Below are 2,814 nucleotides of genomic sequence, written 5' to 3' on the forward strand. Positions count from 1 at the left end.
AGACCAGCCTGACCAATATAGTAAAATCCTGTCTCTACTAAAAATATAAAAATTAGCTAGGCGTGGTGGCGCATGCCTGTAATCCTAGCTACTCGGGAGGCTGAGGCAGGGGAATTGCATGAACCCAGGAGATAGAGGTTGCAGTGAGCCAAGATCGTGGCCACTGCAATCCAACCTGGGTGACAAAGCAAGACTCCATTTCAAAAAAAAAAAAAAAAGACTGCACTGGCTCTGAACTGTCTCACCCACTATAGTATACTGCCTGATGTTTCAAAATCACTCCTGCTCAACCACTTCTCCAATGGCAGAAAAGGAGGTTCACAGAAAGGGTGGATTTGCCGGGAAAGCCAGAACTGCAGTTTTGTGACCACTCTCCAAGCCCTCCGCCTCTTACCTGAACCCACGAGGACGTCTGGGTTCCCCAGGGTGACGGCTGCTGTGAAGTCAGAGCCCCGATACTCCCCGTCCACCTGCCAGTTCACAAACTTCGACTGCTGGGTCTGTGGGGAGGAGGGGGTGTGAGGGCGGCTCCTTGCTCACGGTGGCCGAGGGGAGCAGCAGCCTCCATGCCCCACTCACCTGGATGGCCATCTTGGATCTGAGGCCGGGGCCCAGCTGGTGAATGACCTGAGCGTTGAGGCTGCCGCTGTTGTCCATGTCACCCACCAGTACAGGGAACGCCTGTGAGGCAGAGAGAAGGGCAGGGGTCAGAGGTTGCACACTGTGGAAGTAGGTGAGGTGGGCCAGGGTGAGAAGCCTAGGGTCAGAAAGCCTCGGATGGGGGTCCCCTCTTTCATGAAGTCCTCTCTGACCACCTAGGTTGAGTTAGGCTCCCCTACCTTTGGGTTCCCCCATGTCAGCCCTGCCCATCCTGGCTTGTTACTCTCTGGGAACAGGTCTGTCCTCTGCCCCACTGGTGAGTCGCATGGCTTTCAGTCATGTGTGCCAACACAGGGCTGGGCACAGAATACGTTGTGCAATGAAGGTTTGCAGAATAAACTCATTTACTGAAGGGAAACGATAGAAGCAGAGACCTCATTCAGTCCCCCACACCCTGTCCAGGCCTCCAGTTTTGCCCTTCCTAATAACTAGCCCCTACATGGCCGCCCCAGAGATGCTTCTAAAGAGAGATTTCTACAGCGGGAACCTGTGGACCACGTCTTTCCCTTGACCAAACCATGCCATGACTCTCCACAACCCCCTAGAGAAAGCCCAAAGCCTCGTCTGGCATTCAGAGTTCTGCATGATCTACAGCTCAGCTCTTTCCACCCTGGGTCATCGCTGTCTAGTGAGAGTGCGGCCGTGGTCACACCCGCAGCATTGCTCAGCATGGGGCCAGGCAGAGAGCAGGGGTCCGGCGGATGTCTGCTGCATGAAGGAATTGCTCGTGTTCCACTACACCTCGGAGAGCTGCAGTCCCCATCTCCAAGCTCTCAGCAGCCGGGACCTTTTCCTGATGACGCCAGTCTTAGCGCGGCATCTGGCTACACGTTTGTTATTAGAAAGATACAACGAACGGATGAGAAAGGAAGCTCACCTCCGTAGGACTCAGCTGCTTTGTCCCCACGTACGTGACCCCGAAGTGGTAGTTGGACTCCCCGATTGTGCTGAGGGCTACTGTGTGGTTCACCTGGGAGGAGAGCGGGGGCTGTGAGGATGCTGGACAGATGGGCTTGCCCACTGAAGAGGGCAACGAGAAGGTCTCTGGGCTGGGCAGGGATGAAGACTGGGAGGCACGGCCTGACTAAGAGACTCAGAGAAAGGAGGTGCTGCCAATAGGCCCCCATACCTGTTCCTTGACTCCAGCCTACCTGCTATGGGGAGACAGTACCTCTGGATTCCAAACTGAGTAGTCTGGCACTGTATCTCTGAGTCTTTTCAAGTATCAGGGAGCCCAGTTCTTGAGGGAGGAGTAAGGGGGCGAGTGTGCGGATGCAGGGAGGGGGATGGTGGGGACGATCTCTGGTGGGTAAGGACACCAGAAAGGCTCACCTGGAAATGGTTACTCAACCCTTTGTTGACTGTGAGCTTGACACCCTCCATCTGAATGGGAAACAGCTCTGGAGAAAAGAAACGCTGTCACACTCCACCCCAACCCCACACCAACTCTCATCTCTTCCTTCCCTACTGTCCCCAGCTCTCTCCAGAGACCCATAGCAGAACATCTCACAAAGGCTTCCACCTGGAAAGAGGCAGTGCAGCCTAGTTAGACAGGGCCAGGGCCTTTGCCTACTCAAATCTCACTGCCATCCAAGTTGAGCAACTTTAGGTCAAACTCACCATCTCTAAGATGGGACCCTCACCACATAGAATTGGCCCAAGGATCTAATGAGTTAACATATAATGAACACCAAAACGGAACTCCATAAACCTCTACCACTATTACTACTCTGATTGCTCCAGGCTGGGATCCGGAGGCTTTGGGTTCCACCCCCACGGAACCTTGCTGACACCGTGACCTTGGGCCTCAGTTGCGTTCCCGATAACAAGAGAAGTCTGGCTTGGCTGATCCCGGGGCTCCTGAGGTCCCTAAGGCTTTTCTCTACTGCTATGACATTCCACCCCGTTTCCACCATTTGATTCCATCATTCTAAGCCCCAAGTCCAACGTTCCACCATTCGATCCCAACAGCACCTCCTAGCGCTGTTGAATAATTCCAATGGTGCGCGCCAAATCCCAAAGTCCCCAGTGTCCTCCCCTTTCCCCCGAGATCCGGACCATCGCAGCCCCGCGGGGGCCGGTCGCCCCTCACCCTTGCACTTCCGGTGGCACTCCTCGAATGTGCCCGGGTTGGGCAGACAGCCGCAGGCCCCA

General features: G+C 55.0%; 1 protein-coding gene across 1 annotated transcript in view; it reads right to left on the reverse strand.

Moving 5' to 3' along the window:
- TOMM40 (translocase of outer mitochondrial membrane 40 homolog (yeast)) overlaps nt 1-2,814 on the reverse strand; it is a 14,884-nt gene that overhangs the window by 9,917 nt on the left and 2,153 nt on the right. The window contains exons 2-6 of the mRNA XM_011963163.1: nt 2,753-2,814; nt 1,993-2,060; nt 1,538-1,630; nt 580-681; nt 395-500 (exon numbers count right to left, since the gene is read on the reverse strand). Of these exons, the coding sequence (XP_011818553.1) occupies nt 395-500; nt 580-681; nt 1,538-1,630; nt 1,993-2,060; nt 2,753-2,814 (431 nt within the window). The remainder of the gene's footprint in view (nt 1-394; nt 501-579; nt 682-1,537; nt 1,631-1,992; nt 2,061-2,752) is intronic.

This window comes from Colobus angolensis, unplaced genomic scaffold (genome assembly GCF_000951035.1).
Source record: "Colobus angolensis palliatus isolate OR3802 unplaced genomic scaffold, Cang.pa_1.0 Scaffold60, whole genome shotgun sequence".
In the NCBI taxonomy this organism is placed as follows: domain Eukaryota; kingdom Metazoa; phylum Chordata; class Mammalia; order Primates; family Cercopithecidae; genus Colobus; species Colobus angolensis.